General features: G+C 46.0%; 1 protein-coding gene across 5 annotated transcripts in view; it reads left to right on the forward strand.

Annotated features, from left to right (window-relative positions):
* The window catches only part of WBP1L (WW domain binding protein 1 like), a 61,601-nt gene extending 37,386 nt beyond the window's left edge, over nucleotides 1-24,215 (forward strand). For 3 of the 5 annotated variants that reach the window (XM_067300191.1, XM_067300192.1, XM_013954988.2), the window contains 3 exons: nucleotides 8,369-8,471; nucleotides 19,407-19,568; nucleotides 21,023-24,215. In XM_067300191.1, the coding sequence (XP_067156292.1) occupies nucleotides 8,369-8,471; nucleotides 19,407-19,568; nucleotides 21,023-21,759 (1,002 nt within the window). In that variant the 3' untranslated portion in view covers nucleotides 21,760-24,215. Of the gene's footprint in view, nucleotides 1-377; nucleotides 522-8,368; nucleotides 8,472-19,406; nucleotides 19,569-21,022 lie in introns of all 5 variants that reach the window. The other 2 variants (XM_067300193.1, XM_067300194.1) reach the window with 2 other exon arrangements.
* The last annotated feature ends 1,891 nt before the right edge of the window (nucleotides 24,216-26,106 follow it).

The raw sequence follows: 26,106 nt of genomic DNA on the forward strand, positions 1-26,106 counted from the left end.
GTGAGGGGACAGCGCTACTGAATTAAAACCGTGGGAGGAATTCAGGAACGTCTCGTCGCGCACCTGCCTCTCTTGTCTCTTCTTGTGCTTGCACTCGTGCTACGAGCTTTTGGGTCTCTGGGATGGCTTCTTTTTTTGCTGTTCCCCCTTGGCAGACGGGCGGCTGCTCCAGGGCATTTTTGGGGCCAAACCGAAGACCGGCTTTTAAGCTGTCTTATGTGCCTGGTTTGGTTGATAGGTTGTGATTGCGTGTCAGACCCTCTCCTCGGGAATGATCAGCAGTGTTTGATTTGGTGCGTTGAGGAGGAAGAAATGTTGATCTTCATAGTTCCTTACTATTTAAAAAAAAAAAAATTTTTTTTCTTTTTTGTTTTCAGAAGTGCATGTTGCAAAGGGGATGATGCTTAAATGCCTGAAAAGCTAGGTCAGCTCTTATCTGACGTCAGCGCAACGTGGGTGTATTTTTAAAGCTCCCGGTCCCAGGAAACAGGATTGTGGAGGATGTTGGCTTTCATTTTTAAGTGAGCATTTCCTCTCATGGTTGCAGGTGGAAGCTTGAACGTGTTTATGCAGGTCATTGCATATATACAAAAAAGACAACCCCCCCCCCCAAAAAAAAAAAAAGTTAACATGTTGGTTTCTTAACTTTTTTTTTTTTTTAGTTCTTACTTTAACTGCTTGAGGTTTTCAGTGTTGTCAGCTGGTTGGTGGTTTAAAAAGGCAAAATGGAGTGCAGCTTTCCCGACTCCGCTGTCGTTTCCTGGAAGCGTATCTTTGGTGCGAAAGGGCCCAGACGGCAGCTAGGAAGCTTCTAGCAAGGCATTAAAGAAGTAAACACTTTCACGTGCTGGGCGCAGCGTTCTCGGAATCTGAAAGTGAAACCTGCAATAAACAAAAATGAAAACAGCTCTTATTAAAGCATATCAAAGTGTCCATGATCTTTGAAAGGACAGTGTCCCTTTAAAGATAGCGCGAGTGTTTCTCCAAGGTAAATGGCTGCAATAAACCAATTTGTTCCTTGGATAAAGGTTAATAAAACCTTGGAGGTTCTGCATCTTTTCGGGGTAAAGACATGTTTGCTGCAGCTGGTTAATCTTGGTGTTTTAAATATGATTCTCCTGATGCTGGCATTAGCAAAGCCATAAACACTGTGGATTAGACTTCCCAGTCTGGAGTGCCTTATTGTGCCCAGGACAGTTCAGAGGCATAATTCCTTCCCTCTTCATTATACTTTGAGTATCTTGATGTTTGCGTTTAACACAGGTTTCTCTTTCACATTCAGGAAACTGAAATTTGTTCAGGGCGTATCCTGAAGAAATGTTGAAATTTATTCCCTGGCCTCGGCTGTCTGGCGTAAGGCAGCCCCGCAGGAATTTGTCCCCTGTGGTGCTGGCAGACACCGGTACCTGCGGTTCCAGGAGCTTGCAGCAACTAAAGCAGCTCTCGCCTTTACCAAACTTAGGTGCTTCTGTTAAAGTCACCTTACCAAGGGCACAGCACTTGCAGAGGGGGGTGATTTTTGTTTTTACGTTGCAAAGGGCTAACGTTTTACGTTCTTTCTGTGGTTTGGCATCATGGTCTAATATTCTCCGTAGCTCTTTGACCATCAGTCACTCAAATCCCTCATCTGCCCGGGGGTGCTCATCGTCTTTTTTTTGCCCATCTTTTGTGTTGTGTTTGCCCAGTCGGGGGCTGTCGATGATGGACAGGGCTGACAAACACCAGTGATAGCCTGATATGCGAACTTGAGTAAAAGCCAAGAGGTAACTTGTAAATAGCAGCATCAAATACAGGTTTTTCCGCTTGTTATTTCTAGCGTATATTAAGATAAGGATAATCACTTCCATTCTCTTACTCTGGGTATTTAAAGAATAGGTATGGTTCGAACTCTGATAGTACATAGTTTTATACGTTTTTCTGAAGATTGTGTCACCTCAGGCTTCATTCTTTGCTATTACTAAGAAAAACAGTGTTTATCATTTAGGTTGTGTCATAGCTAAGGGCTGTAGTTTGAAAGCATTTATAATATGATGTGAACTTGCGAAATAAAACCAGGTTTTGGCTGGTCTAGAAACAGAGTAAGCACAGTCTAAATTAGACTGGCAGCATAAAATATTTTTGGTCACTTGCTTAAATCCATCCTGCTATGTTGTCATGAGTGCGGCTAGGTGCCAAAAACAAAGGACTGCTGCCCGCAAGTAATGCGATTAGTAAAATAACTAGGTCAGGGTGTGTACATTATATGTATATATATATTTTTTTAATGGATGTTTATTACCAAGTCCCCTATGAGAGCCCTGAAACCAGAAGGTCTAGAGCAGTCGTGGGTTTGGGCCTCAGTCCTGTTAAAACCAGTAGCACCTTGCCCTCAGGCCCATGCCAGCTTGGCAGTCTCCCATCAGCCTGCTGGTCTTCTCACCACTTCCCGCTGACGGTATCTGCATACTACCAAGGTGAGGATGAATAGGTACCTCGGCAGGCTGAATGGCACACGGGTCATATAAGGTGCTTGTATTTAGGGTAATGGAGGCAAGACTTCTGTGGAAACGGGAGATGGAACAGAAAACTCAAATGGTCATTAGATCTTGGCGGTATCAGCCACTGCTGGGTTTAGTTACTTGGTTAATGCCAGCTGAGGAGTCATCTTTTGCAGGCGGTTCACTGCCAGCTATGCACTTCTGAGTGTGGTCTTGCAATGTTTGTTGCTGCAGTTGCACATACTAATTTTCAGCCTGGAAAATAGTCACGCTGGTCTGGAGTTTGCTCATCTTCATCTTCTCCTTTTTGACATAATAATGTTACCAGGTTAACTGCCTTTTTTTTTTTTTTTTTTCTTTTAAGTAGTAGAAGTATGTTTTGAAGTTCCTTGATCCTTTTTGCTATAATGCTACTTCCTTGTCAATCAGTTGTCATTTCCTTCCGTTTCCTACACTGGATCCAGAATTCTAACGGAGATATGTTATGGATATTAAACCCAACCATTTAATACTGAAGAACTTTACAAAAGTAGTATAAGGAGCTCTGATTCCATCCTTCCTTGCAATGAATGGCAGTTCAGGCACCCTACAGATCTGCATGAGTACCTCCTGTGTTGGTCATGCCCCAAATTTTGACCTTTAATTTGTCACGTAGGCCTCCAGCAAAGGTCCAATACTAGACTGGAAGGTGGAGAAAATAACTGGCTTTTATCCCTGGCACTGATGTTAATGTTTGCTGTAGCTTCAGGCATGACAGCATATGGCACTGCCTTGAGTTCTCCCTATATCAGCCTCGACTGGATATTTTAAGGTTTATTTGTAAAGCACTTGACAGGGAAAGTGTGCTACTGGCAGAGTTGCCAGCATGGTTATTGGTCAAATGCCAATGTATCAGCAGGGAAATAAGTAAAAAAATCATTTTATTCAAACAAAGTTGTCTTATAAAGTCTGTTCATCACAAAAAGGAAAAATTAATCCAGATCACCATAACTAAACTACAAAGAGATTCTCCAAACCCACTATGATGAGGTCTTGCCAACTCACCCAGTTTCTCAAGAAAAGGCCTGCACCAGGTTCATCAAATAGCCTCTGTTAGACTGCATGGGGCGAGAAAACAGACTCCAAGACTGGAGAGCCTTCTCTTGAAAGTCCATATAGTTTTGGGGTCTAGTGACTGCAGTTTCCCAGATTTGTGTCAGCTCTTAGGATAATGCCAGAGAGGCAGTGATGTACCTACAGCCCAGAATACATGCTGCTTTACAGGACAAAGCCAACTCCTTGAAATGAGCTGGAAATCTCTTAGGCTTGCAGGAGGGAGATAACGGATGGCATGTTCAGGCTTCTTAGTTGCCAAACGGGAATATTCTGCTTTAATTGAGTTGAACATTCTTTGAGAACAGACCCAGGTAGACACTGCTTAGTAATCCTGTCTGGAGGCGTCTGCAGTGAGCTGGTGGGGAGGGATGTGCTTGTCTGGACAACCAGAAAACAAGACTGTCCTTCAGCGGGGAAGCCTGCACTGGAATGCAATAGCCAGTGGCTAGAAGAAAGTGCTATGGGAAGAAACCCTCCTCCTTCCTTTTCTTCTTAAGACTAGTTAAAAAAAAAAAAACAAAAACAAAAAACAACAACAACAAAACCCCTTTCTAGTAGTTCAATAAAATCTCCCTGCTGCTAAGAATGATTAAAATGATTGTTACAAGTGCTATTAGAAATGGAAACTAGGAACAAAGGCAGGTCAGTAAAATATGAACCTTCCAGCTTTGCTTCTATGAGGATTTTTTCCATATTTCCACATTTCTTATCTATAAAACTACTCTGTCCATCCTATGCCTTGTCCATGCCTGTTGGAGTGAAAGAGGAGACTGTGTACTTTAACAGTACAAGTGCTTGTGATATTATGTCCTGGGACAATGTTTAGAGTATAGATAACTACATTGCTGATATGTCTTAGGTAGTTATAATTTGGTAGCATATCACATGAAGAATGAATGGGAGAAGTAAGTAAAAATCGTACAACAATGATGGTTTGAAAGGTGCCGAAGGGGATTTAATTATCAAATCAAAGCCTAATCGAAGTGCTTGGCAGTAGATTGATTCCTGACAAAAAATGGCATGGGTTGTGTCATGGCCTGTACTGAAGGCAGTACATAACCTCTCCCTTTGCTTGCGCAACAGTGGAAGAAAATGTACACTAGGCTCAATTCTTCACAGAAATGATTTTTGACTTGAGGGGGAAGAGGATAGGAGACTGAAACACTTGATCCAAAGGAGACATCTGTAACGTTGTCCAAAGCGCTGCTGACCTTGTACTAGAATCTTTGTCTAATAGACTTAAGATTTAGTGCCTTTACCATTAACTCTTCCTCCATGCTGAGCTGAGTAACCCAACGTTGAAGGTAGCCATGCTCTGAGCAGGGGATTAGACCACATGACCTGCTGGGAGCCTTTCCAAATTAAATTATTCCATGAAACTGTTTGGAAATAAGCGTGGCAGTTCTGGATCTGGCACCGGGAATGTAGTCTGGCAGCTCCCATATTCCCAGAAATCCATCCGTGGCGAAGCTGGCAGAGAGCTGCAGAAAAGCTCCAGGAGGAACTGCCCATCCCACCTGCTCCTGGTACAGTCGGCACAGGACACCCAGTCTTGCATCCTACTTGGCATTTGAGGAGCACTTCTGGTGGCTGGCAGCCCAAGGGCTTTCAAACCCTGGGCTGCCTCTAGGTGCAAGCACTTATGTGTTAAGGAAGATGCTTTCTCTTGGCCAATATGTAAAGAAGCTACAAACACTAAGCTTATACCACAGTCTTGAATGCAGCCAGTTCTACTTTTAAATAGGAAAGCAGGATGTCTTTTGAAACTAGATCTCCAAAAGCAAACAGGAACAGCCTACAGCATACTAGCCTCTGTTGGGGATTTTCTTGTCAACAGACTGGGCCATCCCCTCATAGACCTGTTTGCCAGCTGGGCTAACAAGAAGCAACCCTGTGCATAACCATATGGCATGGTAGAAAGGTCAACTTAAATCTAATAAGCATGGCAAGAGGGAGTCAGGAAGTTCAAATTAAAGGATGGTGTGGTGAAATCCTCTGAAGATAAGATTGCTGCAAGGTCTTAAGTGGGGAAAATCTAGTGATGTTGATATTGTTATAAGTTGCTGCTGCCAACAGACAGGAGTGTGTTTCTGAACACTTCTGCTTTTTGAAGTAGGCAACATTGAATGGAACAAAATTTTTAGAATAAGCATAGGTGGACAAGGACAAGTGGGCGCTGTGATGCAAGAAAGTGCCTGAAATGACACTGTGGGACTCTGTTCTTTCACCAACTTCAGATGATTCATTTGCTTGTTCAACAGGCCACATTGATCTTCATGTGTCACAACTGCAGACCTCAGCTGGGGACTTTCTGCCTTATGGATTATCAACAGGATCGCGGTTTTGCAACTGGATCTTAATTTCTCAATTCTGTTGATGTGAGAGCCAAAATCTATCTTGTTCTTCAGTTGCATTAACTCTGCAAGGCCAACAAAAGTGAGGAAAAGTGTAAATAAACTAATAAGAACAGATAAGAGAGTAGGTATGCGTGTCCTGTTTCTAGTTCTTTTGCTGACTATAATTACATTTTTTTTTTTTGGAATGAATTCTGTGCCTGAAGCAGAAAATGCTATGCTAGCTCAACAGTCTCCGCTGAAAGTCACTATCAGGCATTGTAATTAGAGATGGAGAACACCTCCTTACCCTATGGGAAGATGTTGTCTGTTACTGACATGTGGCATTTCAAGAAAAGAATATAAAATGTTGGCTTGAGGTATGTGCAGTGAAGCAGTTTGACTGGTCTGTCCAGCAAAATGTTCTTCCCTCCCTGGAAATAGGAGGCTTGGTGCTGTTGCTGGTGAGTTTTAAGGAGATGACTTGTGGGCACCTCTCAGAGTATTCTGTGCACTCAGTGATACCTGCAGGATGTCTCATGTAGAGCTGTGCCCTCACCCTGCACAGTCAAAACCCTTTCAAAAGTTGGTGTGACTTCCTATGGGAAAAATGCAACGTGGGATCCTTTCTGTTGTACAGTAGGTGATAGGAGGATTTTCTTCCTCTGGAATTATATTACTGCTCTAGTTTGGGTGCTCAGGTGTGGGTCCCAGAAGACCAACACCCCTGGAGGTATGACTCCAGAGTCAGGGTGCTGCGTGGTGGGGGAATGCTGGCACTTACACATATCCCAAAATAGGAGTCTCCTTAAGAAAAGCAGGCAGCTGGGCTTCACTTGCATCATTACAGCCAATTATAGTTTGTGTATTTACTGAAGTGGTGAAAGAACACTTGTTTAAAGGAGAAAAAAATAAAAGGCAATAAAATACACAGAGATGTTGATAACCGATGAGCTGTGTTGAATATCAAGAACAACGGCAATTCCTTTCTTGGAAACTTAGCCTCTAAAGCTGCAGTCATTTTGGCTATGAAGTTTGAACGAATGCTGTTTTAAGACTGTCTCAGTCTATGCTTTTGATTTACCTTTGTAGATTTTTTTCCTGCACTTAGTGCAGGGCTCTTCTCCATTGAAACTATCATCTTGCATCATTTGTTTGGTGAGGTGGTCTGGTGAAAGGTTCATAACTTTAAGTAGATGTTGTATTTTGCACCTATAATGATTACTCAGGGGCATTCAAGAAGTGTGGCAGTGGTGCACTTAATGTAAAATACAGAAACAGAGCAGTTCAGCAAGTGTTGAGATTCACCCCGGAGGGTGTTACGGAAAGGTGAAATGTTGCCTTCTTATTTAAGGCAGAGAGAGCATAACCTAGAGCCTGCTGGCTGGGTTTGCTTCTCTTCCTGTCTTTGTTTTTTAAAGGTGGTACTTATAAAATGAGTGCTTTCAATACATCTTTCAGTATAAACTTCTCCAAATCTGCTTTGCCTTATTGATGAGAAAAGTTAAGTGAAATTATGTGAAAACTTTAGGCTTTATTACAGGTTTGCTTGCAACACCAATGTGTTTTCTTAAGATCTGCTTTTTCTTTTTTTTTTTCCTTTTTTTTTTTTTTTTTTTAAGAGATCTTGTGCTGTCTTCTAACTTCCAGGTTGCTCCAACACATATTAGAAGGAAGTATATACCATGACCTATAAAAGTGTTTCTGTTTTCTTCTCCTATTTGGTACTTTTTGCAACCCATGTTTTCAGACTAGTCAAAGCAGGAAAATACGGCCACTTGTGAAGCAGTTCTGCGTTGTGCGGGGCATTGGGAATTCACACCATAGTTTCTTTCCATCTCTTAAGTGTCCTGGGGACTGCTGGGTGACAAAGTACAGCTGATTTGGCTCTGCTCCTAGAATACTTCACTATTCCAGGAAGAATTCTTACAGGAATGCTGATCTTATAGAAAACACATGGCTAATTATGAAGGAATCATTTTAGATTGGAATCTTGCAGGAACATACTGTAATTATCATTTAGATCTAAATGAATCCAAGCAGCCTTTTCCCAAGTTATAATGTTCTGTTTGTGAATGCATTTCCTCCACTTGGCATTCAGCCCCAGTAATGCAGCAATATTGTGTAAAATGTGGAACAAACGACATCTCCTCTTTAAGAGAATGCCTGGCTCCCAAAGCATTATAACCTTAATGGAAAAGGAAAGGGATGATAAGAAAGCAGCATGTCTAGCTGCTAAAGCAATTTAACTCTTGAGTTTGGAGATGTGGGAGTTTCTTCTGAATGGTGGTGGATACTCTTTGGTGATCCTGAGCTGTATGTTAATCTCTCTATGTATTTTAGAATCTCCCAGGACCATAATTTGTGTTTTTAAAAATGCTTGAAGATGCTTGGGCAAAAGGTACAATACATTTACAGAAGATGCTGACAAAACATTTTAAAAGTGTGTCTGTTTAATTTTAGGACAAGGAAACCTGCATGGGTGTCAACAATCAAAGTTACATATGTGAAACGGGCCACTGTTGTGGACAGTCCCAGTGTTGCAACTACTACTATGAACTCTGGTGTAAGTCCTTCCTTTCTGCATGGCTTCCTTTCCTAAACTGCATGGCTGTCATACTACAAGTCTGGCTTGTGTCCCATGGGATATTGTATTCAGCCCTTGTTACGTGTTGCCATTGCATTTAACTGCAACGCAAACCGGCGTTGACCTGATATGACAAGGGATGTAGGGTTGTTGGAACTGGCATTTTCTGCCATTTGGGGGAGTAATGGATCTTCCTACCACATACAGGACTGGAGACCTACCTGGTGTTCAGCCTTCTCATTTGTTTGGGCAATATTGCTGTGATAACTCAAAATAGCATTGTATATGAGTGGGGAAGACACTTGGAAAAAAAGATACCAACAAGGACAACTCTGAGTTTGATACTCAGCCAGAGAATTAATTCTATTAGTTTCATCTTATTGTTTTATTTATTTGCAAGAACAACAGTTTACATGTGATTAATATTTTTAAAGCTGTCCTCTCAAGCAAGGGGGGAAGAACTTTTATTCTCTTACAGGAAGCACTCTACTTGGAGCACAGTTCCTTGGGTGAATTTTGTTTTGTTTGAGAGTAGCTGAATACTGTGAGGAATGTACGTCACCTGTTGTAACCCTTACTGTCTTCTGGGAATTTCCTCATCACCTGGGATTTAAAACCTCCCTTGTTTTTAGTGAGTGGTTAAGTGACTATACCTGCTAAGTCTTTTTAGAGGTCAGCAGGCCAGTCAAAGCAGGTCAGCGAGACTCTGTCAAAGGTATAGGGAAAAAGGGAAAGCTGAAAGGATAGCAAAGTAAGAAATGCTGAATCTGAAAGGCAGACTTCGAGTAGTGTCTAACCTGAAGGTGTCTTCCTTTCCCATGGAGGAACGTAAAAGATTTTGAATATTGATGCTGATATGCTGTTATACTGCCAGGAACCTAGGCTGAGAAGACATCTGTGCTCCAGACACTTGGAAATATGGTATTCTGCACAATATCACCAGTCTCTAATGTGAGGGTTTAATTTCTTACCACCTGTGGCATCTTGTAGCTTTTACGTAACTGTACCACCAAGTTAATCCCACTGCTGTGCCAACAGTTTTGCTTTCTCAAAGTAATGCGGGCATGGAAATGTATTGTACATACAGAAAGAGTGCCCAGTTAACCTGGATCCAACGGCAGGCTTCATCCTTTAGTCTAGAGACTTGCTTTTACTTTTCAATGCAACCAGTGAAGCTTGGAGATTGTGACTGTAAATTAAACAAGACTTTAATAGGCTTCTTCAAGATGCACCATGAGTCAGAGTGTAGTGCCTGGCTGTGTAGATCCTCATGGCAGGATTTGAACGTTGATGATGTTCTGTGAACCTTTTACAGCAGCTTTGTTTTCAGATGTCTTCAGGCAGTTCAAGAAATGATTCAGGACCGGCAGGGTAACTCTAGGGACCTCAGCAGGCTGAGAAGCAGGCGCGAGCACATTGCCTCCTTGGACTGTCTGGTTCAGATTGTAGCAGTCAGCTACGCTGGCCGGACAGATGGCTGGAGTTTGTTCAGGCTGTATGGGATGCATGGACAAAGCAGAGTGGGGAAGGTCAAGTCCTGTTTTGGATTTGTGTGGGTGGGAATGTACAGGAAGAGGCATGTATCCAAGGGCTTATATACTCTATGGCAAGCAGGAGCTAAATTCAGCAACAGCGTTGAGTACAGCTGCGCACTGAAGCTGTTGCATGGTCGCCATATCTCTCCCATGTACATCTTGAGAGGCTTAATTGAATTGCATATAAACAATGCAGTCAGAACAATAGCTCCCTGCCACTTTACTGAAATGATTTAATTGTCTTTGCATCCTTTGTAAATTACAGACTTTTGTGTTTGACAGTGCCTGGCTGCATCATAAAACTTCTTGGAAGGAAAAAAACCCTCAGGCTTTATTACAGGGAAAGAGAGTATTTCAGGCTTCTTTCTAGGGCAAGGACACAAGTCACTTTGAGATCATGGAATAAATGTATTGATGGCACACACTGCTGAGTGGGTCCTTGGGGGGAATGGGTTGCTCTGAGATTCACATTCCTTCTGCATTTCAGAGGGCATCGTGTACCACACTGAGATGAGGAGAGTAATGCAAACATGAATTCTGGTCTTCTAGGCTTTCTGCAAATTCAGGCAAATGCCCATCATTGATTTACAACCTGTTAATGTTTCCAAAGCTTGCTTTGCCACTGTGAGTGTTAGAAACTAGGATTCCTGGCATTTTTTTGGAAGGGGGCAGGGAAGCCTTTTAAATGAAAGGTCATATTCTAGTGCATGAGACCACGGTGGCAGAATTCATCTCTTGTCCCAGGAATTGTTGAATATCTTTGGTATGTACATGTGGTGAAGCACTCTTAATATCTTCAAGGTGAACAGCAGTGATATAATATATGTAAATAGGCTTCATAAGAGCAGTGAAGTGACTGTGTGGAGAGCAACAGCCTTACACGTTTAGGAATAGATTAGTTCTTTAAAAGTTAATAATAACTTTTGGTTAATGAGCAGTTATATTAGCAACACCTTTTAAGTATGGCTTCATGCTTGTTCTACATTTTGATTTTAACCAGTGTATACATGTACTAAAGCAGCTTTTGAGAAGCTGCTGCTCCTCTTGACCTTCTCAGACCATCTGTACTATTGTGTGCCTGAAAACAAGCCTTCTTGCTAGTCCTGCTGAATTAAATCCTTTATTTACCGCTGCAGCTTAGTGGGGAGGAGCGGCAGAGAAGGGTGGCATTTGAAATGGAAAGGACAACTAGTCCGTCTTCCCTAGACGTGCCTTCTGAAATCTGATCCTGTCTTGTGGCCACTGGGAGGATTTCCCGTCAAAAGGATCTTGTTGCACTTTTAAGAGTTGGAGGGAAGTTTGTTTTTAGAAAATGGCTGATCTCAAAATTTCTAGACAGCAAGTAAATGGTGTGCAGTAATTATAAACCAGTCCTTGAGGGTAGGAGAGAATAGGATGCAAAATCAAGGTGGTATTTTGCTAAGGGGTGGAGTGGAGGAATGGAGAACATGATATGCCAAGCAGGTGGACAGCCTGTGTTTAAAATTAGATAACAGCTTGGTTCAGATTCTCCATCTCTTATTAAAAAACAACAAAAAAAAAATTAGTGCAGTGTTGCCAAATAATAAAACTATATAATGGTTTAATAATATAGCTGTATAAAGGTCTAATTAGTTCTTAGCTCAAGCTGTAGTTGGGTGTAGTAGCTCATATGAAAACATGGAAAAAAAAATCCAGTATGAATGAAGCAGTCTTTTTATTTTCTTGGAAGGGGATTTTAAAAAGCAAAAGTGTGTGTTGGGGGGAGGCTTTACTGTTGAATTTCCCCATATGGGGATGGGAGGACACATATTTGGATGGTGGTTGAGCTGGTTGTGTTTTTTAGACTAACAAGTTCTTTGGGCTCCTCAGAGAGCTCACAGTGCCCAAGGGGGAAACCGTGGTCTTGGGAGAATGGCAGCAGCCACTGGATTTAGCTTACTAATGGTTTCTGCTCAGGTCCATTATGATGTGCTTGTGATTTGCTGGAGTTTTCTAATGTTGGCCTTTGTCCAGGCCTGACAGGTGTTCTATGGCTTAAATGTTCCAAAATATCACATTTCAAAATAGAGGAGAGAAGGTAATCGAGGAATGCAGTTATTGCTTTTTGCAGGTTAAGAATTGACGCTCAGAAGTTCTGGCTTTTGCCAAGTTTAAGCCTTTAACGTGAGCTGAGAATCAAATCCCCATCTTCTGACATCCATCCTTGTCTCCCGTGCCTGTTGAGGATGAGCATGAAATTAGACAATTCCCAAGGCTTTTAAAACAGCAAGCAAGGAGGCAGAAAATATTTTGTATGGTGTGGCTGGAAGAGTAGTGTGCCGCGCTTGGGGAATCGCCGAGCGTGGAAACAGACAGCTGTCATGGTGCATGGACGATCTCAGTGGAAGCCTTGCAGGGTATTTACGGTCCTGTGCAACAACGCAGAGTTGGTGATGAGCAACCGCTCAGGAAGACTTGCTTCTAGTCGTACCCTCAGTTTTGCTTCATTCTGGCAGCTTCTGTTGTTTTTTTTTCTGGTTTACTCCTTAGCAGTGATATTGAGCCCTTCTGTCTCTGAGAGAAAAAAAAGATCTTGAGTACTTGGGCCCAGGAGAAGGGTTGTACAGGAAAAAAATGTTCTGTTTGCAGGCAGCGCAGATGATGTTCTTGCTGATTTTGTGCATTTTGCTAATCTTCTGCACGCTTCCCCTTGGAATCTCTAGACAGCTCTTTTCCCCAAAAAGCCTGCTGCCAGAAAATTTTGGCAGGGATCAGCTTAGTTGCTAAAACTCTCCAGCAACTGCTGTAACACGTACATGTTCCAGGTCAGCTTTATAATAGGAATTCGTTTCCAAGACTTTGCTGCAGTCTCCAAAGCTCCCAGTCAACACATTAGTCCCATCTTTTCTTCCTCACCCCGTGTTATCTTATCCTTCAGTGCAACCATGTCCTTTTTCTGAGAGCGATTTGCCCTGTTCCTTGCCTCTCTTGCAGCCTCCTACCTGGTTATATTCACTTTCTCTTTCTCGGGTGTCTCAGGCTCTTCACCTTTGGCTACTCTGTTATCCCTCAGCTGGTGCTTCAGAGAGATGCTGCCACTGCAAAGTCTAGCTGAAAAAGTATGGCAGATGAAACAAATGTCACAAATATGCAGAAAACCATGATAAATAGGACCAGAGGAGAAGTTACTTCCTTATTTTCATGTACTTTTTGTAGCCTAATCTAGATGGCAGAATCATCTTAGCCCATTTTTAATGTGGCTTGGTAAAATTCATAAATCCAAAGAAGGAGAAGGCCAGCTCTCTTGGCACCTAGTCTTACTGTGCAGATCCTGACTCTTGCCCAGTCTGGCCTACTTCCATCTGCTGTGTGTTAAACATGCAGGAAAGGCAAGAGAGCTTACTCTTGCCATCTCATCCCCTGCCTTCTGTACCTCCGACCCAGCTCCTCGCTTAATATCCAGGCCTATCAATGTAGGCTGTTCTCCAGATTGTGTTCCCAAATGTCCTGGAGGTGTCCTCAAGCTGGATGCCCCCCTCCAACCTGTGCTAGGCCAATATTCAATGTGCATTTTACCAACATAGATACCTTGAGGGGGGTAGGTCTCTTCAGTTGGAGTTGACAGGGCTCTCTCAAGTCTCTTCTGGAGCACAAGAACAATTACTTTTAGAGGTGCTCTCCCCAGGAGAGGCATTAAAAACAGTGTCTGCTGATCTACTGCCTCAAGTTGACTCTTGCTGCAAGATGAGCAAAGAATTTTTCTGAAATGTATCTTTTTCCATCTTATCTCCAGACAGCATGTGTACCATCTGTACTGACCGCTATCGTGAAAACTGGAAACCAGCTGCAGTTGTCTGTCTCCACTTGTCAGAGTCAGCAATCCAGGAGCAAGTGAGAAAGAGCTGGAGATGTCATCTTCAGCCTTTTCTCACCATTTTACTCTACAAATATTTAGTAACCTTTTCCTGCAGTGTAGTCAGGCTGGGGCTGCAGTTTCACTGACTCTTAAAGTGACATAAACTGTCTCTGAAAGTCCCAGTCTTACTCTTCCTGCTATTCTGTTTCAACCTGGTTCAGCTCCCTAAAACCAGTTCAAAGCACAGTGATGCATGGTTTGGTACTGGCACAAGGAGAGATGGAGGAGGCCACATGGGGTTTGGAAGAGGCAGGAGCAGGAGAGGACCACATAATTTGACAGCATTTCTTTCTTAAAGCATTCATAGGCCCATGGCCTGGATCCTTCATCTCACTTTCTTGAGCAGTAGCATCGACTCGTGCAGGCTCATGGCTGAAATGGCAGGATACGATGCAGTCTGTGCCCAAGGACGCTTTATAAAACCCAAGAGCATCCAGGCTGTGGTGCCGATGAAAGCTACCTCCTGGTTTTGATGATAGTGTTGGCCCTGCAAAAGACAGTTTTTCCCAGCCATCACTGACTACGATGCCACCATTTGGGAGACAGCTTTTTAGTCAATGAAATTGTCCCACTTCTCCTTCTGTTTAGAACCAGCTCTCGTGAAGCCAAAGCTATTACCCAGATGCTTGTCAGGCAGACACAAAAACACTTTGCAGTATATCTTGGCTTGCTTTGAGGGGACTTCCTGCCAGTAGAGCAATGGCATTTGCCCAAGTTTACCGTGAACTTGAGGGCAGATTTCTCTGTTCCTACCCTTGGAACGCTGCAGAAAACATGTTTTCCATTTTGCACAGGATAAAAGGAGCTTCCCTCAATGGGACTGCTGATGGCAACATCCCAGGCAGCAAACATTGCACTTTGGCCTTCTCATCATCAGACACAAAATTGCCCCCGCTCCCCTTTTCATGGGGGCATGTCCTTCAACTAGGGAATGCTCTGGGGTTTTTTGGTTATTCTGAAGTCTGTGCAAAACTATGGTTGGTGCCCCAGAAAGCTTTTCTTGAAGCTTAAAGTTAGCCTGGCATATTCTTTCGTAGCTGGTAGAAATGTCTCCAGTGAGTGACCCTTGGACAGGGCTCCTCTTCCCCAGGAAGCTGTGAACTTTGCAGCCTTCCCGTTCGCAGATGCTTTCTTTATGAGCGAGAGGAGATGGCTCTTGTGGGAGGCAATTCTGTTCCCAGGTCTCTTGCAACTTGGCGTTCGTGCAGAGGTTACTGCTTACGTCTGAGCCTGCCTGCTGCTGGGCAGCAGGTTAGTGGTGGTTTTTGTTGTTTTTTTTTTCTTTTTTTTTTCTTTTTGCGAGAGCTTTTGATAGTCTGGCAGGGAAATCTCTTGGCAAAACTCGGCTCTTTGACTGTGTCTGATACAGTAAACATTCCTTGGTTGCATCATTATCAACCCATTGGCATCACCAGTGAATTTGACATAAAATGTAGCAGTGTTTCTCAGAACTCGGCCTTTTTTGGCCTGGGGAGTGTTTCAACTTCTGACTCTTCCATAAACCAAGAAAGAGCCTGAAACCGCCTTTAAATCTGACAGTCTCCTGGTGCATGTTTAACTCTGTGAACTGGCGTGTTGCTTCTCTTGGTGCTGTCCATCAGTGGTTCTTTTTCCAAAGATTGTGTTTGCTCTCCGCCTGTCATGCTGCCCCTCGAATTACAGCCAGCTTTCGTTCCCAGTGGTCAGTGCCAGGTTGGCGGTGGGAAATGTCCGATGGGGCATTTCTCTCAAATCCAACATAATTAACGGCAGACGTGGCTCAGGGAGCCCCGTGCCTCCCAGCCTTCTCTCCCGCTTCCGTTGGCTGCAGCGGTAGCTCAGCAAAGTGCAACAGAAAACCAGCCTGTGTCCATATGGGAAGGAGGCACGTGCTGAAGAGCTCTGGGAAGGTTTTTAGGAACAGCAAAGGCAAAGAAAAGCCTCGTTTTACTTGGCTTCGAGAGGCCCCTTCATGCCAAGCTTCTGTTGCCTTTGAACGTCTCATCCATTTCCAGCGCGAGGCAGAGCTGGTACCTGCTTTTGCCCCGAACCAGGTGTTAGCTTTTACCGCCAGTGCGTTCGGCCTCTGCGTTTCCTGTCCGCCACGTGGTGTTGTTTCTGGATGAGTCTGAAATTCCCCTCCTTCCCCTCCTGCCAAAAGAGCTGCTCTGTGCCGGGGCCAGGGCTCTGCTCCGCTTACTGCCCTGCCGCTAGCTCGAAGCCAGGCCTGGCCAGGTGTGCAAACGCACGGCTCAGCCCCGGGCATCTTCGCTCTTCCCCCCATACTTTTAGACATAATAATTACAGTTGCACTTGGCCTTGTGTCCATAGCTTTATTCCAAATAAATGACTGTACTATATACGCGCTAAGCTTTTACAGTTTTTCTGTTCTGCAGCCAGAACTGCAGCCGTGCCCAGACTCCTGGCTGGGGCACGTTACTGAGCCTTTTATGGAGGCCCTCGACACGCGGCGGCGTGGCCCTCGCTCCGGCCTCGCAGCCAGCCCTGCGCCCGCTCTGTCTGGCAGGGCCGGCACGCGTTGGGCCGGCAGCCCTTCGCCCGCCCCAGCGCACGTGGGTGCCCCATCCCGCGGCTTCCTCGGCACCCTGCGTGGGGGTGGCGCGACAAGGAGGGGCCAAAGGCTGCGATATGGCTCTGGCAGGCTGTGGGCTCCACGCTGCTGACTGCTGCGACCGTCTGGGCAGCTCCTGGGGCTTGTGCCGCGTCGGGAGCTGGGTAATTCCTAGAAGCTCTAGGAGCGGGTGGTGGGTAAAGAAAGCGGGCAGTAACGTGGTGCTGGTGGGTTCTCGTTCTGGAAATTCTCATGAAAAACACCAGGTCTCGTCCGCTTGCGGCTGCGAGCGTGCACAGCCCCTTTGCATGAGAACGGAGGCGTTGTTCCTGGCACCGCGGCCGCAGAGCGAGCCAGCAAATTATGGTCTGTTTACTTAAAATGCCACCTGTGGTTTTGGTAGGATCCAGCATTAATTTATTATCCTCAAATGTTGTATGTTGTTACTGCCTGTTGTTTACAGAGTTGCCGCACATTTTCCCAGGAATGGCTGAGCTTGCTGTGACCCCTGCTCTGAGCTTGTGTATCGTTTTGTCTGCAAAGCACTTTGGGATTGCTTTGCAATGAGCAGGGAAGATTTATAAAGAAATACTTTTTAAGTCTTCTGTACGCAGGCTTGGGTGGGAGCAGTTGTTCCCTGCAGAAAAATTCGGCTGCTGCAGCTGAGATTGCTTAACAGTGGCAGTTCTCCAGGACGTCTTAACTAACTAAGTTCTGCTTGCTACCATTACATCTAGGGCCTTTGGGAAAGGACATGATAAAATATGTTAAAAAGCATCTGTTTTCATAACTGTAGTTAAAAACCCTGGAATAGCTGGGTGTAATTTTCCATTGTTTTTTAGTTCATGGTCATGGATTGCTCTTTGGCAATAAGAAGTACTGAAAGATGAACTGCAGGCCTGCTTCAGTGCACGGTCGAGTGCTGGGTTTTGAGAAGTTTGTTCTTGCTTCCGCAGCTTGCAAGAGCTGAGGAACCTTCTCTTAGCAAGGAATAAAATCTATCAGTGGGAGTCTCCAAACAGTGAGACAGTGATTGCAAATATATGGCTTTAGAGGGAAGAGCTGACTGGATTGATCCCTACAGTTTAGATAAATAGTCTCTTCTAGGAACAGGCGGTGTTTGGAGGGAGGTAGGTGCTTTGGTAGGTTCTTGGCTCAGTTTGAAGGAGGTGAAGAGAGCATCTCAAGCACTTCTTCCTTCACTTCCCAAGAGCATCTCAAGAGCTTCTTCCTTTGCTTCCCTGGAGCAAAGATCAAGTGCTTTCTTCTGCCCTTCGCAGCTAGCCAAGCAGGCTAGCCAGGAAAACTGCGCAGGACCCCCGATTCCAGTGTAACCACAGGAACCTGAAATGCCAAGCAAAAAATGGAGCCTGCAACTCCTTCATTTGATAGCAGGTTCTGATAAATTTGAGCGTAAGGCGAAATCCAGGCCATTAGGGAAGTTGGTTGCACAACACGAGGGAGAGCTGGTGCTTCAGTTTGCTCTGCCAAAATACACGGAGAATTTGGGTTACGACATGGGGAGGTGCAAGTGGCTGTTCAAAACACTCGGCCCAACACAGCGTATCCGGTTCACCTACAAACAGCGCAGTGCAGGGCTCAGCGGTTAGTGATATGGGTCGATTGCACTTTGTCCTAAATCAGAGCATATTCCTCTCATTCTTGAAATTCCTAAACTATTCACCTTTCCCCACCCAGCTCTCAGCAGAGAAAAATGCTCCAACTCAGGAGATGTCAAGGTATTGGAAAGTTGGAACTTGAGGTTTTTACTAGGAAAAAAAGAGCAGTTTTATATCACAGTGTAGAATGACCATGTTGAAAATGAGCTTTAGCACTGAGACATAGTAGGAGTTTTTTATTTTGGACATTTGGGAGTAACAAAGGATGGCATAGGCCTGACTAAAAGAAAAGCTGTGTTGTGATCTCTGCTGAGGAATAGTTGCTAAGCCATACGTGTTTATAAAGGGGGAACTATCCTGTTATTTTTTAGCTGCAAAAATTAAGTTTTAAAAAGATTGGCATTTTAAATGCATCTGAGCCCGATAGAGCTGTGGGCTGTAATTGCATGAGATAAAATCCTACTCTGGAGTGAATGCCATGGCTCTTCAAAATATCTCTCTGAAGTGTTTTTCTAATGCATGCAAGTGTGAGGAGAGATTTAAGGAAAAGAGGCGTTGTTTGACGTGTCAGAGGGAGTGGATAAAATTGAGGAAGCAATCATTTTAAATTCCCTTCTAAGGAGCATTGTACCTACTGCAACAGGGCACAGAAACCAGCCGTGATGACCACAAACAGCAGAAGTTGGGTTTCTTGAGAATTTTGGAGTGGGGGGGATGGGTTAATGTAATTTTGGATAATTTAAGACATTGGATACAAAAATAAGTTTAAAAAATATTTTGAGACATTTATGTAAAAGGAGTATGCTTTTGTTAAATGTAACAATGAAGGAATTGGGCTAGAAATTAAAGAGCAGTGCAAACAAAAGCAGAACGTAGTGCTTGGGGTTTTTCTCTTCTTCTGTGGTCAAACTGCAGAGCGCCTTTTGTGCCCAATCGAAATGGCTGGGGGAGTCAAGTTCAGTGCCCTTCACAGTTCTGCTCTGATTTTTGGCTAGAAAATGCTGTAACCGAGGGATGGGATGGATGGTGCTGGGAGAGCTTAGTCCTGTCGCCATATTATTTTGTTCTCCTCTAGAGTGATCGCTATCAAGTGTCCTCCATGTTGTACCAAAGAACGTATAAAATGTCCTGGTCCCACCTAGGCTCCCCACGTAGCGGTGCCCCATGCAGATTTGTCTCTGTTGACGCCTGGCGCGGCACGCACCTCTGGAGCAGCGCGGGGTTTGGAGCCGGGCTTTCTGCAGATCGCCCCCGGCGCGTCCGTGGGGTTTCCTGGGGGAGGACGCGGCTCTTGCGCTGCAGCTAACATTGCTCTCCCCGGCGTGTCCGCAGGGTTCTGGCTGGTGTGGACCATCATCATCATTCTGAGCTGCTGCTGCGTCTGCCATCACCGGCGCACCAAGCATCGTCTCCAGGCCCAGCAGCGGCAGCATGAGATCAACCTGATCGCTTACCGGGAAGCCCATAACTATTCAGCCCTGCCATTTTATTTCCGTACGTACCTCGCACAGCTTCTCCCGGAGGACATGGGGTGCAGGGCAGCCTCTCACAGAGCAGCGAGTTTCCCATGCTGGGTGGAGGTGGGAAGCAGTGGTTGGGCTCAGCAAGAGGCAGGGGCGGTTCAGCTGCCTAGCCTGTGGCTCATGGAGAGGAGCTGGTAAATCCCAGCTGCTGGAAACGTTTGGGCCCTCTTGACTCCAAAATTGAACTGCACCAGCTACAACACCTTCACAGCATCTTCGCAGCCACCGTTACATGGCTGTGTGTGTGCAGTGATTATCTGGGAATGTTTTTAAAACGCCTCGTTCAGGACTTCATGGACACTCCTCCTTTCCAGCCTGCACTCGCAGCTGGCGGGACTGAGATGTGGGGAAGTGGTTTCACGAAATTTGGTCGCACAGGCTGGGTGGGAGTGGTGGCCCAGCTGGACCAGGCTGGCTCCCACCCTGTGCTGCAGCTCCCAGGCCACAGTGGTTCTGGTGAGCAGCCTTAGGACATCGCACGAAGGAGCTGTTCTCCGTCGCTTAGGGGAAGCACAGCTGACTTGTGCTCTCCTTCAGTGCCCTGCTGCGCTGTGCTGCAGCAGTGAATTGCAGCCTTTCGACTGGAGGTGCCACAATTAAGTTTCCTGCAACAGGCTGTTGAGCTGCATGTATGAACTTGCTTCTCTCATTAAAGTCTTGCAGCTGCCCCGGAGATAACACCCAGCCGCTCTTTCCTCTCCAGCCCCAGAGATGCACGACTACACCTGGAAAACTGCAGTGCTATCTCTAAACGTTTCCGTTATTTGCTGATTAAGTCCATTTTGCCTATATAGAATATTTTGCTGCCTCTTAAGAAATAAATAAAATCTTTCGTAGACTGAGGGGCTCTAACCACAATAAACCAAATTCTCCTGCCGCTACTGCCAGTTTATTCTGACCACACCAGAACAACTGAATCCAGCACTAAAACAACTACCAAAGAGCCAGGATCTTAAGTTTCTTGTGTCTTTTTGTATTTACACAAAGCTTTGTGAGAGGAAACCTTTGCTCTTGGAAGCGGAAACTCCTCTGAGCGGCTGGCAAGTTTTGTCGGGGGCTCCAGGCGGTTCCCTGCAGCCAGTGCCGGCTGTCCCGTGGTGTGTTTTGTAGGGCCGCGATGGGGTTCGGGGAGGTGGGGAGGATCGCCTGGCAGCCCTAAGCGTAGCCCTGGGAGCCGGATCCGGCTGCTGTTGCCAGCCGTGTCCGTCTCCTGTGACTGTGCCCTTCTGTGCCTCGATTCTTGCTTCCCTGAAACATGAACTATCTTGTTTGGGCTGAATTTTGGCAGCACTTGTAAAGTGCGTTGAGCTGTTCAGCGGGAAGGTGCTGTGGGTGACAAATGATATATTGACCTATGTTAATGACAAGTTTCCTGAGATAAGCTGTTTGTGCAATAACTTCTCCTCCCTACCTCACGTTTTGTAGGATTTTTGCCAAATTATTTACTACCTCCCTACGAGGAAGTGGTGAACCGCCCACCAACCCCTCCGCCACCATATAGTGCCTTACATCAGCAGTGCGTCCCGGCCGGCAGCAGCAGCACGGTCCCGGATACACCACGAAACCTGCAGCCAGCACAGAGCAGCTCGTCGGCACCCGGCAGCAATAACGGCAGCGTTGAGAGCGCCGGCTCCCCCAGCCTCGGCGACCCCGAGCCCTCCGCCGCGCTGGTCGAACGAGCGGTTGCCAAAATGCAAAGCGTCGAGCCCGGCGGTACCAGCACAGGAGCCGAATTAGAGGAGAGGGCCGGTCCCGAGAAGGATGCGGAGTGCAAGGAGGAACTGCTGAAAGATTACAGCTCTGAGAGCTTAGAGCAGAGCAGCGCCATTCCCGACGCCAAGGACAAGACGCCGGGCAGGCAGCGCCGTTTCACCGGCGACTCGGGCATCGAAGTCTGCGTTTGCAACCGGGGCCATCACGACGACGACCTCAAGGAGTTCGATGGGCTCATCGATGACGCTTTGGATGGGCCCCTGGACTTCTGCGACAGCTGCAGCGGCCGCCCTCACGGGGACGAGGAGGAAGGGCTTTTTAGCGCCCCAGAAGAGCAGCACTGCGAACACAGCCACCACCACCTGCCCCGGCAGCCGGTGTGTGTACTCTTGAACACAATAAATGAGCAGGACTCTCCAAACTCTCGTACCAATAACTCCCCCAGCTAAGGCGGCAGAGTGGAAGTGAAAATCTGTGGAAAAGCAAACAAATAAATAAAAGTGAAATGAGAGGATTAAAACTTTAAGAGGAGGAAAAGGTGATGCAACTTCTTTTTTTTTTTTTTGCTTTCTTTCTTTCCTCCCCCTCCAATATAAATCGGGGACTGACCCCCGAAGGCCCGGCTTGCGGGAGACGGGTCGCTTTAGGTTTTGTTAATTGTGTCCCTCCTGCTCCACAAGGCAGGGACTAATGTTTCTCAATGAGACCTTCCGACAAATGGGACTTCCCCAATGGTGATTTTGGTGATGGTTATTATCAGTTTGTTGGTTTTAGTTTTCCAAAACACTGCTTTATCTCACAATCAATAAAGCTCAGCAAATCTCACCCTGGGAGGATACGAAATCACAGAATCACAGAATGGTTGAGGTTGGAAGGGACCTCTGGAGATCTAGTCCAACCCCCCTGCTCAAGCAGGGTTACCTAGAGCACATTGCACAGGATCGCGTCCAGGCGGGTTTTGAATATCCCCAGAGAAGGAGACTCCACAACCTCTCTGGGCAACCTGTGCCAGTGCTCTGTCACCCTCACAGGGAAGAAGTTTTTCATGTTCAGATGGAAGTCACCATAAGGCTTCAACCTCCAGGTGTCTTCCCAGAAGCAAGCAGCTTCTTGACAGTGCCGGCAGTCAGTAGCCCAAGAGTTCTGGTTTGATTTAGTGCTCTTGAGGCATTGTGGGTTTCTTTTTATTTTAACTTTTGTTGTTGTTAAATTTTCCCAAAGCTGATGAATAACTGAACACATCAGCCCTATAATCTCTGGTGCTTCAGTGTTTAAGACAGCAGGTAGGAAGTTTCCCACTTGAAGCTGGTAACTGAAGGACCAGTTTCTTCCAGAAGGAGCGTTAGTCTGTTTCGAGCAGTTTGCAAGGAGAGGGTTTGCAGAAATTTGCCTTTACGTGTAATTTTTAAAGACAAGTGTATTTCTTCAATGCCTCCAAGAGCACAGTTAGAGGTAGAATCCGGGCAGCTGGGCTGCCTTCCAAGTACTGTGGTCTCCGAATGACCTTTTCCCGGTGTGCTGCAAAAGGGCTTGGCTTTATTTTTTTCCTTTTTTTGCACCCCGAGAGCAGCACACTCGAGTTACGATGACAAAAAAAAGAACAGGGCTCTCTCTGGCCAGCGTGCCTTCAAGCTTCAGCGATGCATGTTGAACAAATGGAGACGAGAGCTCCGTCCGTTGCGAAGGGATGACTTACCGTGTAGATGTGGAAGACCTGTGCAGTATTTTTTTTTTTTCTTTTGATCCAAAAGTTTGGTGCGGTTAAATGTTGACCACTTAGAAGAAATGAATGTCTGTTTTCTTTTTCTTTTTTTCTTTTTTTTTTATGGTGGCAACTGGCTACTGTATAATGTCTGTGAGCGTGTGTGTGTGTGACTGCAATCCATGCATGCGAGTCCTACTGGTAATATGAAAACCTGCTGTAAGACTGCAAGAAAATTTACTGTAGCTTTGCTTTAATAAACGGTAGAGATTTTGTTAGTAATAACACGAAGGAAAAAAACACAACAAAATATGAAGAGCTGAAACTAACATTCCCTGAAGTGCTCGTGTGGAAGAGAGCATGATTCAGACTATATATCTTGTTCTTGGGTTTTCTCCCCTGTCCCTTTTATAATTATGGTCGTCCAGATCATTACTGTCATGGGGAAAAAAAATTGAAAACTGAACTCAGACGTACTCAGATTTGATTGATTGAAAACCAAAATCAGTTTTAAATAAGTTGGAAACCAAAATATAATGCCTTTTCTGATAACTTGCCTGTGTGCGTGTGTGTCATTTTGTGAGCTAAGAACATGATCTGTCCTTGGTTGGTTTCTTCTGGTTTGTTTGTCTTTTGGTTTTTCTGTTTGTTTTAACTGGAGGTATGTAGCACTGTCCTGGATACAGATGATAGAACGAAATAAGTGGTGTTTATTTCAGTACTTCAGCCACATGTTTGAAGAGAGCACTTCTAACTCGCAAATCTTAACAGGGCAACTGGAAGGAGAATCTCGCTTCTTTGCCCTTCAGAGCCTTTCCCTCCCGTCAAAGCAGCGGGTCAAGATGTGCTCTTTAGAAACAGAACTTCACTTTGTATATTAGGATGCCCTTAATGATTTAAGGCTTTGATTTGGATTCAGGAGATGTCATTCCTAGACGTGTTACGTGCGAGTGATGGTAGAATAGCCTGTACGGCGCTGCTTACTCCAAGAGATGGGCTGGATTTGTGTGTGGTGCGGCCCCACTGCTAAGTGACTGGAAGCAGGGACTGGTCGTTTACTGCTGTTTAAAAAAAAAAACAAAAAAAACAAAAAAACAAAACTTGTTTCATGTTTTCCACCATGAGAATTATCAGCTGCTGTGTTCACTGATCACTTTTTCTTTTGAGAAGAGAATTAAAGATCTTCGGTGCCACCCCGAAAAATTCTGTACGTATTGTCATTCCTTTTTGTTTCTCGCATGACAGAGGAAGCTAAAAAAGGCCAGCGGTCCTTAGGGAGGAGGGTTTTACTGCTGTAAATCCTGGGGACGGCCTCGCCTCGTGCCAGTGTGAGACCTTCTGCCAACATTGCAGTGATTAAAAGACAAAAACCTCCCTGTTACCTTCCCTGCCTTTCCAGTTAAGGGCAGAGGAACTTCCCCACTTCCCCCTGGACGTTGAGGTACTACCAGCAGGAAAGTAAGGTGAGTTGATGTTTCCAATCATAACATGTCAGGAACGAGCAGTGGTGGGGCTGTTTACTCCTCAAGGTTTTTCAGGTTTTTTAGATACCATAAAGAGACAAAAAAGAGCACAAACCACATCTCATTTTTTCGCTATGCTCCTCCTGCTCTCGCGGGGGGAAGCTCATGTGTGCTGAGGAGCCTAGCTCAGCCTTGCAGGCTGGTGGACCTCCTGGGCCGGGGCCACCTGGCCTGGCAAGGAGGAGTGGGGCAGGGCAAGGGATGGGGCTGATGCCCTCTGCAGCCCCGCTCCATGTCTCCAGGGGGAAAAATTCGGGCAGGCCAAAGACTCCAAAAGCTCCAGCTTTGGCTCTTAATTCGCCAAGCGCTGTTGTTCTCTCACTGCAGAACGAGATCCTCGAGCGTGTGCCCATGTGGAAAGCCGGCATTGCCCAAAGATAGCTCCTCTCTGAACAAAAGCCGTGGGCGTAACGTGCGGGAAGTGCGAGGACGGGCGCAGGTGCAGAGTGTTTCCATGTGGCCGTCTATAATACTGGGGCACAAAAAAAGCCCGTTTCCCGCTATATATAGCGTGCGAGTGTTTTATAAGAGTCGCGAACAATTTGTTTCAAAACAGAGCTGCAAACAATACAGTACAATATAATTGATTGCAAATTGGTGTCAATACACTGTTCAGTATTTTTTTGCAGCGTGCTTTAGCTGTTGAGGGCAGTAATGTTTAAAAAAAAAAAAAAATCCCTTTCCTAGGATGTTGCAGTGCTTCTTGTACAGGTTTGCTGTCGCTACTACTCGGATCGTCTCTGAGGACAGAGTTTATCAGATCCCCGCAGCAGTGCCGGCTGCGTTGTGGTGCATCGCTGGAGGAGAGGCTGCGTGTGTTAAACGGCCTTTGCCCAGTGCTCACCCACCCGCAGCATGGAACACGTCTTTTTTATTATTATTATTATTATTATTATTATTATTATTATTATTATTATTTTCCCCCTTTCGTTTCCTATATGTAGCAGAAGCCTGGCCGGGAGGAGGGAGGCTGCCCCGCAGGGCTGAAGTCTCCGTGTCGGGGGGGTGGTTACAGACGGAGGATTTACTTCTCGGGCACGGCTGGGGGACGGGGCCTGGGACGGGGCTGCTGGCGCGTTAGGGAAAACGCTGGCGCTGCCGATATCCCGTGGCCGAACGGCGTGAAGGTCCCCAGCGGCGTCAGGGCTCCAGCTGTTTGCCGGCCCCCGGGATGCCCGAAAGCCGCTGGGCGTTAAACCTCCCGCCGTGGCATTTTCTCCCCAGCAGCAGCCGAGGCATCGGCCCCAGCCGGCCGGCTGCAAGGAGCCGCGAGAGGTTGGGACGGAGAAGAAAACTGCAGAGGCCTGGCGCAATCAGCCGCGGGCGCTTGGCGGCTGGGCAGCCCCGGTGCTCGGGCTGCACCCGGCGTCTCCGCTTCGACCGAGCCCGGCCGTCCCCATCTCGCCCGCTGCCCCGGCCGGCAGCCCCGCGTGCAGCGTGGCGGGTTTGCAACGTGCCGGTCGCTGCCACGGCCCTGGCAGACAGGGAGCCCAGCCGGAGCGCGAGCTTTGCGCGGAAGCGTCGGCCGGACGTGTTCTCGGGTTTAGAAACGGCCGCGGTCCCAAAGCCCC

Source organism: Apteryx mantelli, chromosome 7, assembly GCF_036417845.1.
Source record: "Apteryx mantelli isolate bAptMan1 chromosome 7, bAptMan1.hap1, whole genome shotgun sequence".
Lineage (NCBI taxonomy): Eukaryota > Metazoa > Chordata > Aves > Apterygiformes > Apterygidae > Apteryx > Apteryx mantelli.